General features: G+C 37.5%; 1 protein-coding gene across 6 annotated transcripts in view; it reads left to right on the top strand.

Annotated features, from left to right (window-relative positions):
• The window catches only part of KCNH6 (potassium voltage-gated channel subfamily H member 6), a 122605-nt gene extending 109216 nt beyond the window's left edge, over positions 1-13389 (top strand). For 2 of the 6 annotated variants that reach the window (XM_025164232.2, XM_025164230.2), the window contains 6 exons: positions 33-226; positions 917-1016; positions 1906-2172; positions 5877-6057; positions 7321-7510; positions 8427-13389. In XM_025164232.2, the coding sequence (XP_025020000.1) occupies positions 33-226; positions 917-1016; positions 1906-2172; positions 5877-6057; positions 7321-7510; positions 8427-8711 (1217 nt within the window). In that variant the 3' untranslated portion in view covers positions 8712-13389. The remainder of the gene's footprint in view (positions 1-32; positions 227-916; positions 1017-1905; positions 2173-5876; positions 6058-7320; positions 7511-8426) is intronic. The other 4 variants (XR_015796296.1, XR_015796292.1, XM_088141252.1 and 1 more) reach the window with 4 other exon arrangements.

Below are 13389 nucleotides of genomic sequence, written 5' to 3'. Positions count from 1 at the left end.
TGTACTTTAACAGGAGTGCCTGTGTTGTTTAGGGAAGAATGACATCTTTGGAGAGCCTATCAGTCTGTATGCCAGGCCTGGAAAATCCAATGCAGACGTGCGAGCCTTGACTTATTGTGACTTGCATAAGATCCACCGGGAAGATCTCCTGAAAGTCTTGGATATGTACCCAGCCTTTTCAGATAACTTTTGGAGCAATCTGGAGATAACATTCAACTTGAGAGATGTGAGTATCTAAGATGGGAAGATGGGAAGAATGAGAGAGAAGCATTTTTTAAAAGGTTAACCAAGACTATACATACATAAACTCCTTGTACCTAAATTGATCTGGAGAAGCAGATTTGTATTAAAAGAATTAACTACAGTTCATCTTTTTTGGCATGAAAGTAGGTCACGTTAATTGAAGTGGTTGAGTCTAACTAGCAGACTTTTGGATACATAAGTCATTTCTTTTATGATAGTCACCTATTTCTTTTATGTTATTCACCTATTTGAAACCTAGCAATTTTATGCATTTATAAATGGATATAGAGCTGTTGAATGTTTTTATTTGGCACCATCTACTTTCTGAACTATTCAGTGTCAAATCTGTCCACAAATTGCTTTCTGTTATGAGGAAATCATTCCTGTCAAATTTAGATGTGTGATAGAAGAAGGCATTTTGCACCAATGACAAGAGATTCTAGGATGAAGTCCTGGTAAGATTGATTTAATGAAAACTGGTGTAGCAACATGTAATGTTAGGATTTATTTATTCTTATATTCTTTTAAAAACATGAATATTTAAATATTTTAACCTATTTGTATGCTACCCAAAGGATTAGGTTAATTATAAGGAGTTTGGATTGCTCTGGTTGGTCAAAACTGCTTTTTCCACTATGTTTTACATCTATTTTTTGTCATGTTTTTCCTTCAGGCAGATAGTATTCCTCGTTCTTTACTCAGTGAAGACTACACATGCAACTATCCTCAAACAGGTCATCATAAACATTCTTCCTGCCAAGCTAACAAAACTGGTGAGTTAGCCTCTTGGGAGTTTTACTGGGTTCTGGCATTAAGATTAGAGGAAGGAAGGTAGGAAGTCCACTACTGCCATCTTGTGATTATTCCCAAAGCAGTCTTCTCCAATCTGGGCCCTCCAAATGTGCTGAATTACAATTCCTATTATCTCCCAGCCAATGCAACCTTGCTGCATGGGACAAAGGAACTGTAGTACAGTAACATCTGGAGAATCAGGCTTTATAAGTGCTGATTCTAATGTATATGAAAACAAATATGTGGCCTCAGTCTCTCTCCCAGATTTATCAGGGGTAATGTGTAATGCAAAAATAGCTTGCTAGTGTGCATCTTAGTTGTGCTCTGGATCTATGATTAAAGAAGAAAAGCATTATGGTAGGCTTTGGCTTTGAATTCAGTCTTGTGCAAATTACACCCTTCAGGTCTCCATCTGTAAAACATGATCTATCTCACTGCATTCTTCTGAGGATATTTGAAATAAGGAATCTAAGATCATAAGAAATAAGGCATTCTTCCTTTCAGTTGTTGATAAATGCCTCAAGCTTGACCAATATTTTTTTTCCCATTATTAATTCCTATGCAGAAATATATGACCTCTGCTTATACTTTGCTTAAAGATTCTAGTTAAACTTATTTTATTGTTATAAAACTAACCTGCAAAAAATAAATTGTATTTTTCCTGCCCTATATACTGAATGTGAAACAATAGGTCAACATATTTTGTGTTTCTCCTCACCATGCAGGATATGAAAATGTTCAGATGTCTTTATGGCCTAATTGTGACCATTGTATTTAGAGAAGTTTGAGAGATTCTATTAGTAGTTAATCATGTCTCACAGTCAGACTTTTATATATGAAGCTTACCTGGATTCTTTCTACCTACTACAGACCCAGATAGCATGGATGCAGGCATCTCAGATTTGGAGCAATGTCATAGATACTCTGAGTATATACCACTGCAGCATCCTGACATGCATAGTACCACAACATCTTGCTCCCAAATGAGTGAAGAGGAAGCCAAGATGTCCAATCCCACCAAGGTTGATCCTTTCACAGATATTGAAAACAGCAACTTTGTCCCGACTGTAGTAAACCTGGTCACTGATGGCACCAACATTGACAAACTGGTGACTGAAGAAAATCTAGCCTGTGCAGGTATGGTAGCTAGTTTTCATGCTGGGTGTAGAGACGAGATGATCTGCTAGTTTTATGATTAATTGGTAAGGCTGGCTCAAGAATCTCTTTTCAGCTGTACATTAATTGCAGGAATAGAGAAGAATCCCTATAGGACTTGACACAATTGTTTGTATCATGAGTATTAAGTACCATATAATTTTAGGAAGCAATTACTTTGATTCCAGGAGAAGAGTTAGTGTGACTAAAAATTCATTTATGCACCAAACATCATAGAAAATGCAAGGTCCACAATGGGAGTGGGACAATGTGCATCTAGGGAGTCATTCCCTTTAGTAGCCTGAAGTTTAGTATTCCATCAGCTCACAGAGTTGAGTACTATCAATAGGTGGATAACCTCCATCTCTGTAGCCCTTTTCATTTATCCTACTTATTTGTCTGATTGGGGGGTGTTGTTGTTGTTGTTGTTATTTTTATTTTCTGGGGCTTCTGTGCTGTTCATTCCTGAAGGCTCCGAGCAGCCCAGACCACCACATAGGGCTTAAAAAATCATGATTATCAAAAGCTTATCCTAACAGACACCCACTAAATCAAGAGGTTTCAAAGCTTTTCAGGCTGCAGAACAAGTTTGCTTTTAAAAAATAAACAAATCAATCCCAGCACCCCTGAATGAGAGGGATGGGGCTTATGAATGTCAGCTGACAAGTGCTGTATCTTAGTGACTAAAGGAAAAAAAAACCTGCAAGGGACTAAACCCTTTTTTTCTTTAGTTCCTTGCTGTCAGCTCTTTTAAGGTAGGCCAGGTCAAGAAGCAGACTTCATCAGGTTTACAGGCCAGGTACTTAAAGGTTTTAGGATAGAATAACAATCTTGAAAGCCTACCAAAGTTTTCCTCTACCCCTCTTACACTAAACAGAATCAAGGAGAAGTGATTTTGAACATCTCTCACACTGTCCCCTTTCGCAGGACTGACTGGCCTTTTATTTTCTCTTAACAGCTGCTGCAGACCTTTATCAAGGAATCAACCTCCTTCCTCTACACCTGTGGAAAGCTTCCCCCCCCCTTCCTCCCTTGTGGAAAAGAAAAGAAAAGAAACCCCTCTCCCACATGGGACTATGTTTTTTTAAAAAAACACCCTCTACTCAAGGGACTACGGCTTAGGCTGCTCCCAGCCACCCACTCACCCACCCACCCAAATTTCTCATGGAGCGGGCTTTTTCCCACCCATAATCCCACAGAATCTATTCAACTCCTACATTTCTATGAAATTCAGTTTGAAAACCCCCACAATAGATGCACCTAGGATTACCAGTTGTCCAGCAAAAGGAGGACATGTCCTCCTTCTTGTCCTCATGTCCTCTGTCATGAGGCTATATACCTGCAGGTATAGCCTTAAAATCAAACATAAGTCTGACTTTTTGAGTATCTAACAAGCTTTCTCTTCCTGAGCAGCTTTCCTGAGGCACAGCGTTTCCCTAATAACTGCTAACGTACCCTAGTAAGTACTAACCTAACCTAATAAATGTTAACAAGCTCAGCTTGTTGACCTTAATTAGTTGATTAGTACCCTTCTGCGCTGCTGCCAGAAATTGACAAGACCTTAATCAGTTATGTGCTGAAGGCTTTTGCCTCCTAACAGTCTCTAGCACATTCCTGCCATTGAAAAACCAGTCTTTGTGATGGTGGAAAAAGTAATTTCATATACATGTAGGCCTAAGTTCTTTTAAAAAAAAATTTGCAGTTAAACAGTCAGTGTGTCCTCCTTTCCCCCCATTTGTCCTCCTTTGCAACTATTCATGTCCTCCTTTGCCTGTCCAGATGTCTGGTAACCCTAGATGCACCACCAAAACAGGGTTGGCCAATCCTTATATAGATTAAAATCAAGGAGGTTGAGGACAAAAGACATGCTCATTGGTCCCACTCTCAAAATCACTGCTCCTTTGCCTTCAACAACATTTGTGTGCTTAGCAGGATGTCCAAAAAGAGTACAGATCAAAGGATTAGTATTGATCTTTTAAATACCTTCTCAAGAGGGGCCCAGAATACTTTCCTCTTCAGACATGGTTGGCAAATGGGGACATACACTTTTTAGCAGTGTTAAGGAAATCTGCAGCCCTTGCAGACAGAGCAAAAGGCTATGATACTTTATTTTGTATTCCAGAAGTGCGAGAAGGCTAGCATAGAGATATCTCTCTCTTTGCTTTGTTAGACCCTCCTCCCTACAGCATACTGATACAGGTCTTTATACATCTTTAGTATGCACAGTATATAACTTTTAAATCAATAGGACAATATAAACCAAGGAAAAAAATGCATTTTTCTTACAGCTACAGTAGCATAAAAGAATAAAATATAACAGAGAAAAGATGTAGGAATTTAACATTTCCATAACAGTTCTGACCTTACGTTTGCAGAATGGGTTTCTAGAATGGCTTACTTGTTGTCCATATTGTTATCTTTTTGGCTCCAGATTTAAACAAACAAACCTACACACACACACACACAACCTTATCTGGGCTCAGAAGCGAAGCAGGGGCAGATCTCAGTACATGGATAGAGTCCACTAGGACTACACTAGTGAACTGTAAACTAAACGGTATTTTTTACTTTTATTGTAAGCCACCCAGAATTGATGGGAGTCAGGCAGCCTATAAATTGTATACATACATACATACATATTAAAAAAAAACTGGGAAATCAAAAAACATCCCAGAACACAGTGGCATACCATTTCCATATTATCATCCAGAAAAGTTGATGGATGAATCCATGAAATCACCAGGCACTGAGCTTGACTTGAAACAGTCTTTACATGAATATGTGTATACACAGAAACACACACACACACCATATATATATATATATATAGGCAGTCTACACAGTCTACAAACTCTGCAGGATTCTTGATTGTATGGAATTTATTTGGTTATATCTGTACAGATGTTCTTTGTCAGGAAATCTGCCAACTTTAGAGCAACATTGGCAGAGCATCAGGACACAACAATGTTAAGACTGAGCCAGCATGTGTAGATTTACATGCATGTACATGCACACAAATACATTTTTAGTTTACCTGTCCTTCCCTGTAGGCTACAGATGTTCTAATTCATTACTTCTGAAATATGGCCAGGTTGTACCTTTAACAAGTAGAGTCCTTCATTAATAGGAGGAAGAAATTTTGAGATGGAGTATAATGGTAGAATAGGGAAAATCCAAGTTTTTACCATGTTTTTGGTACATAAGTTTGGTACTGTCTTCTTTACAGCACTCCCTGATATTTACATTTTGGTGAGGATGTCCTGGTGACCATGCCATGTACTGCTGACATTCATCTGGCTGCAATGCAAAAGTAGACATACTAAATAGTGATGCCCGCTGTATGAAACTACTGTAACTTCTAACAGAAAACAGGCAAACCCTCACAGGTTTTGCCAAAATGAAAACAAGTTTGAACAGGCCTTCTATTGATCTCCTTTTTTTATCAGCCACTCTAATTATTGTAATTCATTAATCATTGTTAGTTTTAGTGTTTAATTCTGTATTTATCATTTGTGTGCTTTTATCTGGTTTTATCATGTTTCTATTTTTTTAGAAAATAGATGTTTTGTTTTATTAAAATGTTTTTTTAATGAAAAAATGATATAGAAATACCATAAATACATATAGAAACAAAATCATATCCTTTTGAATATCGATAATGAACTTGATTTTCTTTCAACTCCCAGCAACATCATTGGATGTTTCCAACCTGTTCACATTCTGGGAGAAAAAAAAGCCCAGTCTCTTGTCGGAGCCTTTCCAGCACATCTCCTTGGTACATAGCCCATTGGAGATGCCTCTAAACTCTGAGGACGGACCACGGCAGATTGAATCAAAGTTGGAATGCCTGCAGGCACAGCTTAGCAGGTAAATTCAGTTGCTCAGAGGTCTGGAAATAAGGTTCCAGTTCTAATAGCTTTGGAATTCCAGAAAGCACCCCAAATTCCAGAAAGTAAAATGAAACTATAAAGTAGATATTATAGCCCTCCTGTTAAAATAGATTGTGTATATCTAAAGTATATCTAAAATGTGGACCCCTGCTGCATTGTTTCTATGGTTTAGGGAGACTGCCAAAAGAGATGTTAAGGAATGTATTGCTTATTGTAAAGAAATGCAGTATCATTAATTTGCAAGGAAATATTATAAAACTATTTGTCAGTTTAGTTAAAAAAAATCATTTCAAGGGTATGGCAAAAATATAAAGTATATTGTTTGGCAGGTATATAGATTTATAAATCATTTAAAAATATAAAACTAGCATTATTTACAACCAGTTATTATTATTATTTTAAATAATTTCTAACATTTTTTAAAATTTAAAGCAAAACAACAATAACCCCCTTCATAGATTCTATACATTAAAGGTGCTTCATAGGATAGCCAAGGAAAGGAGCTGCAGTCTTGGCTCCATCTTCGTAGCTGCAAATGTTCCACCAATGTAGAAATGGGGAAAGCCTACAAAAGTAGCTGCCTGTGTACAGACATCTGCATGCTTGTTTTCCTAATGCAGTTACTCTCCTGTGTGTTATGAACAGGATTATGCCTGTAGAATGTTACCTCCTGTTACCTCCTTCTTGGTACAACCCGCACCCCAGTCACAACTTTCCTGAGAATGACTATAATATTGATTAAGAGATTAAGTCAGGTTTTGGAATGTTTTTGTTTTCATTTAATGGAAATGGTCTACCTTCATGAATACTCGTAACATTTGCATTAATGGATTTCAAGTGAATTTTTCCTGCATGAAAAATAAATGACCAAATTTATTGCATGAATAGCTTTTGGAAGCTTAAAATAAAGCTCATTTTTTAAAGTTGCACATTGTAGGAGGAGAGCCATGTTAGCCTATGATAGCAAAAATGAGGAGGAGTCTGGTAGTACCTTTTCCAACTAACACATTTTATTTAAAGTTTTCAAAAGAGAGAATAGAAACAAAAGCTTACAACTTTTAATAAAATGTGTTAGTTGGAAAAGGTGCTACCAGACTCCTGATTTTTAGTGTTGTACAGTTTCATTTTCCTTGCTGTTTGAAAGAGTTCTATACAAACTGTAGCTGTTCTTAAATCAATCTTCTGTACTGCCTCAGAGATCAAAATGCCTCAGGGGAAAATACTGTGTTCTCTCATATAGACTAGAATCCAGGATGTCTTCCGACATTAATCTCATTCTGCAGCTGCTACAGCGCCAGCTGTCTCAAGTGCCACCTGCATACAGTTCCATCTCTCCTTCCTCCCGTAACTTGTCCCTGTACAGCATGAACCTCAGGAACACAGAACCTGATCCCTCCCTGGAGGAAGAGGAACTGACTCCCCTGAAAGAGGTAAGATGCAGGCACTAAGACACTGAATCATTCCTTTTCAGTGAAGCAAATAAGAGCTTTATTGCCTCAGAGTCATGTCAGACTGGGGAAGGAAGGAATGAGCTAAAATAATAGTCTGTTTTGAATCATGGTCAGTTGAAAGGGAAAAAAAGGGGGAAAAAAAGGCAGGGAAACTACATTCTGCAGACAGAAAAACTATTCTGCATCAGACTATATTGTACTTCCTTTTCCTTTTATCATTTGTTTGTTCAGTGCAAGAAACCATACTCAGCATGTGCATACCACAGCTGATTTTCAAGGAGATGTGCCTAATATTGCAGCCTTCTTTTTAGCAAAATAGAAGTGGAAGTTTGTCCTGTAATTTTGGAAATATGTTTAATTCTAAACTAGCTAAGAACCAAACCAGGGTTTTTACAGTTTGTCTAGAATAGTAGCCATAAATTCAAGATTTCAGAATTGTTTGATTTTTAAAATGGTCTCGTTACAATCCCTCCGCCACAAGCTCTATCATTTTTCAGTTTGATTTGTCTTTAAATCACACTTCTAGAAGGCTATATACATGTGTTTTTGGTTATCTACAAATAAATAATATGAAGTCAGCTTTTCAAATATTCACTTCAGATTCATAGTATGCAATGGGGGGAGGGGGCTTTGAAAAAAATGTCATTAAAACTGGACAATTTTGCCACCAAATTTCAGCTCACAATCTGGAGTTGCTCTGGTGGCAAGATCCACATGTAGCCCATGGGCCAGGTGCTGCTCATCTCTCTTTAATGTTTATTACCATAAAGTTTCTAAGTGTATTTCTATACTTATGATAGATTCTTAAATTTCGGGTTTTCATGTTACTACTGAAATTCTGAGTTACCACAAATACATTACTGGAAATATGATTTTATTTTTCTTTCCTCACCAGACTCCGAGTTATTGTGAAATTGGAAAAAAACAATTAAAATCTAGGAATTTGTTGTCAAGTGGTTTACCCCTGTCTTTGGCTTTAAATGATACTGTGGCAATCAGTTCTCAGCAAGAGTTTTATCCACAGATCCTGTCAAAACAAGAGCCTCACTGGAGGACACCTAATAACCAGAAACTTTTCCAAGGATCTCGTTTCCATTCTCTCCCTGAACATCTTGAGGCGCCTTCTGAGCATTTGGACATTCAGAGACATTTCTCTGACCCATTCCTTCCTGCAGTTTAGGAATCCAGTTGCACACAAAGCCAAGCAAAGAGGAGCTGAACTGAGAAATTATTTAGTGGATTTTACTGCTTACACTTGGAGGACATTTCCAGTGTAATATATCTTCTGCTCTGAGAAAAGGGCAATTTGCAAGAGGGTTGACTTCACTGATTTCAGAAATGGAACAACACAGAGAAGTTGGACATCCCCCCCTCCCCCAGGTTCCAAGAAAAATGACATACAGATGCTGATGGACCTCCTCCTCCTTACTCCCATTCTGCATACATTAACTGCAAACCCTATGGATGCTGGAAGTTTAATCTAACAGTATTTGCGATACCTAATAATGGTGAAGAGAGGAACATTTCTGTAAAATAATAAAGAAGTAATGGAAAATATGGCCTGAAGGAGAGATTGCTAAGAACTTCACAAAATATCATTGGGTTATAGGATACCAAGAATGGATATTTCTTTTGTTAATAGTTACAATTAGTATCTTAGGATTTTATTAATTATGTGTGACCCTAGGGAGGATGGTATCAGTTTTTGCAGTATAATGACTTGTCCCCAAATAAAGTGAGCACTGTGTTATAAGTTACGTTTTTCTTGTAGGGATGTAAATCTAAGGAGGAAGGCTATTCAATGAAAGGATAAAATATGCAGTGCAGTCCTATGTAGGATTGTGAACTGAATTTCTGATTGAGCCTGTTTTTGGTCACAGCCCTTCTTAGTCTCTGTTCTTAATTCTACAATTCTCTCCCTCTCAATAAATTAAGCTGTGCACCCTGGTCTATAGTCCCAGTTTGGTATGTATTTGTTAAAAAAGAGAGTCTTACCAAATCTACAGTAGTTAAATTTACTATCAGATAAAGCATAGGACCACAGTGTCACATGAAGTAAATTTGTAGTATAATAGTGTCACATCTTAAGTATCTTGTAATAAACACTGCTGATCCTAGTCTCATAGAGAAATATTTTCTCACATTCTATCTAGTAATCTATAAAGTGGAAGTGACATTTTTCTCCCAAGGTTCAGAAAAGAGCCAGGAGCAATAGGTGAATTCTAAAAGTATCTTTCCCAGGTTTTTGCAACAGTCCAGATTTACCCAGCTCTGCATTATGTTCTAGGAAATGCCAAGACTAGAGTTATCCATTTGCAACAGAACAATTCCTTTTGGATTAGAACCATCCCAGACATTGTTTAAACCACTATGTACAAAATAGGTATGAGCAACACATTTTGTACAAATTTGCCTGATATAAGCACAATTTTAGAAAATCTTGTAAGAAGAAAAGCAAATCAGACAAAACTTTTTTGTATAGGTGTTATCTCCTTTCCTTATGACAGTTTGTGACTTTATGTGACAGCACGACATAAAGAATTATTGTAACCAAATCCTCAAACTATCCTCCTCCTCCTCCTCCTCCCTCCACTAAATGCTGCAATGGCTGTAGGCCACATACCCAGAATAACATATTAAATCCCTATCTTGAGTAGCAGGGGGAAAAATAAATGTAAGCATTCCACCCTACTTCCAAGGCATTAGTTACTTTGCTAATAAAGATTATTTTGACACCAACTGTGGCCTGATGACTACCTCTCTTTAAGATTGGAACATGATGTGTACTTACTGAAAAGAGTTGATTGAAGCAAGATAATGAAAGCAGAACATACAAGGTGTATGCCTTGCTAGCAATTTGAAGCCTCTACATTTTTCTCCTTATATCCTGTACTTCTGGGCAATTGGATAGCAGTTGGTTAATCACTGAACAGTTTGCTACCATAAACATCCAAGATGACAATTGTTCCCAACTATTTTCTCCATGCATATAAGAAGCATTAGAAAACTAGACCAAATTCCTGGTTACATTTGATGCTGTAATTGTTCTTAGAGTGTTAAAAGTGACAAATGCTAACTGAAGACAACAGAGAAATCCAGAAAGTAATACTTATAATGATTTCACATGATTATGTGACTTGCTCACCTCTACTAAAGGTGAAGGAAAGAAGAAAGCTATAGAAGAAAGAAAGGTTTTCTTTCTGACACTGTAACGTGGGGGGTTGTTGTTGTTGGTAATTAAATAAATGCTAAATATTGCCATGCAAATGCATTCTACAAAGAATGGAGACATAAACTCTCCAATATATTGTCCCATATTACAGATGGAGACTAAGAATTATATCCTTACTGTAAGGAGTAGAAGGAAAGTTGATGTTGACATTAGCAGACAAAAGACACACTAAGTAACCTTTTTTAATAGTAGAGTTTCAAACAGCAGGGTGAGAGATGAACGGTTAAACAATCCTATAATCTACTTTTTATGTTCTACAGGAATATAAAACTTCTGAAAAAAATTGAAACTCACAGTAAAGAATTTCAGTCATTCAATTTCTTGAATTTATTTAGCATTATTTTATTATATAATTTGTATACTGCCAGTATCTCAGTTGTTTACATCTATTAAAACAAAATAACTATAAGACAAAACTGAATAGAATGTAGCATTAAATAATAAATGAAATCAATGTCATACCTCCCAGCAGTGACATGTCAGCAGACTATTAAACGCTAAAGTACTTCCAAATTAGAATGGTTTTAATGGGCTTCCTAAATGACAGCAGAGTAGGAGCCAACAAGACCTCTGGGGGGAGAGGACAGGGTGTCAGCTCCACTAGGACCAGACCAGGAAATCAACTCCACTGAAAGTCTGAAACTACTTTTATTAGTAGTTAAGATAATAACTATATTGAGCTGAGATAATAACTATATTAACTATAATAACAGAATCTAGCAAGTCTGATTGTGCTGTACTTCTTCTTCCTTATTATGGTTCAGTGAATTAGGGAGACGTCTGCCTGAACCACTTCCAAATGTTATCTCACTGTTCTGGACTTTAAAAATGTTCAGCCCCTTTTGTCTAGGCAATGGCTGCTGCATATCTCCTTCAAGGTCATCTTACTTACTATTTATACTAGGGCAGCTCCTGGGAAAGCCTGCCTCAGGGTACTCCCCAAAACCTTTATGGAAGAAGGGACTTGAAGCATCTCCTCTTGGGTTGAGTACTCAGTAGAGGTGGATTCCATGCAGGACAGATGGTCTTGAAAGTACCTGGGAGCTAAGCCATGTAAGGATTTATAGATTAAGACCACCAGCACTTTGAACTGGACCCAGAAATCTACTAGCAGCTAGTGTGGCAACTACAACACGGATGTTACACTGCTGAATCACTTTAGGTCCCATGTCAGCCCTTCAAGGTAGGCCAAGGCAAGAAACAGATACCACAGGGATTCCAGGGATGCTATTTTATGGCTGTAGGGCATAACAACAAAATCTTGAAAGCCTGGCCGAGTTTCTCTCCATCCCATCTCATACTAAACAAAATCAAAATGGGGTTATTTTGACTTTCTTTCTTATCCTTTGTTCTACCTCTGACTGTGTAATCTCTCATCTAAGCCTTTCTTAATGGCTCTTTCATACTGTAAGGTCAACTCTAAATTCCATTATACTCTGTCAGGAACCAGGCTGCCACATTCTGGACCAACTGCAGTTTCCAAATCATCTTCAAAGGCAGTCCCACATAGAATAAATTATAGTTGTCTAATTATGAGGCAATATTTATTTAATTAATTAATGTATATGGCCACCCTACTTGGCACACAACTCAGGACATGAATCCCCATTGTATGGGCTTCCCATTCCAAAAAGGGCCATAACAAGGCATCTATTGAGCTGTTGGGACTTTGCACCACAGAAAACAAAATTTCTAAAAAAATTTGAAGAGGAGAGGAGAGGAGAGGAGAGGAGAGGAGAGGAGAGGAGAGGAGAGGAGAGGGTTACAGAAATCTCAGCAACTGGATTGTTTTTTCCCTTTAGAATTCAATTCATCTCTCAAGTTCCTATTGCAGAGATTTTACTAGTCACTTACTCATGGCTCCTATGTGAATCCATGAGGAGGCTATTCTCTAAACTGATAACAAAGGAATGTCCAGCTGGTTAGAATATGACTCTGTCTCCAGTTCTAAATATACCATTGCAGCTCCAGTCAATGGTGGGCAAAGGTTCCAGACACCCTTTCTATTATTTTATGGAATTCTTGTTCTGTGCCTTCTAGTTTGGAGCAAGGTTACTGTTGTTTCTATCAGAAGAAACTCAGACTCTCAACTCCCACCTCATCCCTCTTTCCTATATGGACAGAGAGGAAGTAGGGGAGGGGAAAATTTTGAAAGCAAGGAATTTACCACACTATTTCTACTGCTATAACCAAATGTGTGACCTGCTTATTAAAATGGTGTGGCTCAAGGAATTCCTTCTCCTTGCACTCATAAATTTCAGTCATAATTGACTGATTCATATTTCCATCCTTCCCTAAAGATATAACCAAATAAAATACATCAGAGGTTGTTCCAAAGATCAGCTAGTTATATTATTCCACTAGAGCTTTTCCCAACCCAGGTCCTATATGCGTGACATGGGTGCAGCTAAGATTTATAATCTAATCTACATCTCCTATATCTTACTAGAAAACATTATGTGAAAGCCTTGATTGACCAATGCCACGATGGATGGTTGGGATTAATTTCTACAGGCTGATGTGATGATGACCACGGCATATGGAAAATTGTGACTAGGAATGTAAAACGTGTATATGGTAAATAGCATGAAATTAAATAAATTAAGGACAGGAAAAAAAATACATG

Source organism: Python bivittatus, unplaced genomic scaffold (genome assembly GCF_059951505.1).
Source record: "Python bivittatus isolate LINGU-HERP-01145 unplaced genomic scaffold, Pbiv_v1 ctg000000_np1212, whole genome shotgun sequence".
NCBI classification, from domain to species: Eukaryota; Metazoa; Chordata; class Lepidosauria; order Squamata; family Pythonidae; genus Python; species Python bivittatus.
This window is presented reverse-complemented; position numbering and strand designations above follow the sequence as displayed.